This window comes from Cyprinodon variegatus, unplaced genomic scaffold, assembly GCF_000732505.1.
Source record: "Cyprinodon variegatus isolate N-32 unplaced genomic scaffold, C_variegatus-1.0 Scaffold183, whole genome shotgun sequence".
Lineage (NCBI taxonomy): Eukaryota > Metazoa > Chordata > Actinopteri > Cyprinodontiformes > Cyprinodontidae > Cyprinodon > Cyprinodon variegatus.
The window spans coordinates 784,901-787,469 of record NW_015150636.1 but is presented as its reverse complement, the minus strand read 5'-3'; the positions used below and the strand labels follow the sequence as shown (position 1 = coordinate 787,469).

At 37.3% G+C, this 2,569-nt stretch overlaps 1 protein-coding gene across 1 annotated transcript in view; it reads right to left on the bottom strand.

The window, feature by feature from the left end:
- The window catches only part of galk2 (galactokinase 2), a gene marked incomplete at its 5' end in the record, with an annotated part of 13,208 nt that extends 10,644 nt beyond the window's left edge, over positions 1–2,564 (bottom strand). Inside the window, 4 exons of the mRNA XM_015378982.1 lie at positions 157–303; positions 439–532; positions 638–761; positions 2,525–2,564. Coding sequence (XP_015234468.1) covers positions 157–303; positions 439–532; positions 638–761; positions 2,525–2,564 — 405 coding nt within the window. The remainder of the gene's footprint in view (positions 1–156; positions 304–438; positions 533–637; positions 762–2,524) is intronic.
- Positions 2,565–2,569: the final 5 nt, after the last annotated feature.

Here is a 2,569-nt window from a genome sequence, read left to right as displayed (position 1 = left end):
GTCGATGCAATCAGCTGGTTTTCCTTTGATAGAAAACTTTGAATGAATCTGACTGGATGATCTGGTTGAATGATAAAGGTCCTTGAGACGACGTGTTGTAAATTGGCGCTATAGAAATAAACAGAATTGAATTGAAAACAGTTGGATTATTTTTACCTTAGAAAGAGACTTTTGGTTCGCCTCCATAGTCAAGAGGCCTGAACAACAAACTAAGGCGCTTGAACTGGAGAGACCGGAACTGGGAGGAATGGTTCCATCCACAACACAGGACATCCCAGCTAAACGAGTGATCCCAAACTTCTCCTGGTAAAAAAAAACAAAACAAGACAAACACGTCAACATATAATACTCTACGATACCAATCATTTCCCCAGTACATACACATATACACTTAAAGCTTTATTTATTTCAGACATGACCTTCGCTGACACAGCTTACCTGGATACCTTTAACACCGCAGAGAAAATAAAAATACCACTTTGGATTTTCTCTGTCTATGATGATCTCTTCTGAGCATGACACTTTGAAATCCCTGCAATTATCAGACAATAAATCCTTATAATAAAACAGCAGCTGTCTTTATAAACATTATAGTATTTTAGATTAAATAGAAGTGTAGAATTTATAGGTATCCTACTGGTACTGAGCATTAGTGTTTGCCAGCTGGATCATCCCGGAGTTGTTCACCGACACGGCTGCCAGGATGCTCTGCTCAATAGCCATTGGCAGGACTGAATAACCGCAGTAGTCGATGTGCTCCCCTGTTCAGTGAGGATAATACAACATAACACATTTATGGAGTTAATTAAACTGAATAATTGTGATGTTATGTCTTTAAAAGTACTGATTCAAATCCAAAAGTTCTGAGGGCTGCAAGAGACCCTAGAATGTAATGAGGGTTTCCTTTTACGCTGGACACCAAAGCAAACGGTCAGAGCTACAGAGAAAAGCTTTAAAGCTCCATATAGTTGTTAGATTCAGAAAATGTAGGTTTGCAAATAAATAGAAATTGAGTGTACACAGGAAAGAGATTCAAGCAGCTTCTGCAGGAGCGGAAGGAAACGTCCAACCCAACTTCAAGCTTTCCTTCTCCGAATCCCCCCCCTGCAGCCATCTTTTATTAACAGAACATGACACATGGTTACAAACAGAGTATTGTTCTGACAGAACAACTGATCAGTTCATAAAGACAAGATGCTCCATCAGAATGACAAGGCAGGATGGTCTCCTGACTGAATCATGAGACAGGAGTGGAGCATCCGCTTGCACAAATGTTTCATAAGCTCACATTAATTTTATAATCATCATTGAATAAACCTAACAATAGTCTAATATTTATCATTGTCCTTCGACTTAACAATTCTGATTTTTGTTTTTCAGACAATCTAGAGCATTGTACTAAAGTTTGAGATTTTTACATTAAAAAAAAGTAAGATGATATTGAGAGAATTAAATCCATTATGAGGCACTAAAAAGAGACATTTACCAACTTAAGAAGCTAAACTATTTAATGTGGTTTGGTCAGTTTACAGTACTGATGGGTCCAGCAATGCCGATGCGTGGAGCCCGTAGAGCAAAACACTGTATCGGTGAGTGTGTGGTTTCAAGAAAGTCATGTGACCGATACAGGAGTTGTTTCTAACTGATTGACTCACTAAACTGTGTTGAAAAACGTTTCTGTCAACATGATGCATCTGCTAAAAAAAAAAAAAAAATTCTTGTTGTGTCATCCTGTTCCTCTCAGTTATCACTCAACTTATCTGAATTACAGTTAATTTCAAATTGACTTTTAGTTTATCTACTGTTTTATACTTTGCTTATTGTTTTTAAATTATGATTTAAAAATCCACAAGCATCCTCATTCACATTTCCCCCTAAATTTTCATGTTATATGTCCTTTCTCTTCTTTTTCTATGTCTGCTTCTGTCTCCTTGAACCCCAGTCGGCCTCAGCAGATGGTCCTTCACACTGAGCCTGGTTCCGCTGGAGGTTTCTTCCTGTTCAAAGATAGTTTTTCCTCTCCACTGTCGCTACAAGCATGCTTAGTGTGAGGGATTGCCTTCGAGTCAATCCAATCTACTGGTTTTCCTTAGATAGAAAACTGAATCAATTTTACTGTATCATCTGGTGAACTGTAAAGTGCCTTGAGATGATGTGTGTAGTGAATTGGTGCTATAGAAATAAACTGAATTGAATGTTCACATTATTTATTGGCTGTATCTTAAAATATCAAAGATAGATATGAAATAATACAATATAACCTACAATAACTTCAATGATATCATTGTATTAGGTCATCAAATCGATTCAGTTCAGTCTGTCAAATAAGCCCGCCTGTAGTGTCTTTAAATGTCCAGCAGGTGTCAGTATTGTGTGATACAGAATCAATGCAGTTTGACAATGTGTGGAAACGCTTCAAGATGCCTCATTAACTATCACTAGTTTACAGTCATTCAATTCAGTGAATAAAAATCCTTCACAGGCTTTTTGTATCGTAAGTTTCTAAATATCTATATTTAATTACCTATTAGATTTACCCTTCCAGGTGCACATGCATAGAAGAGAGGAG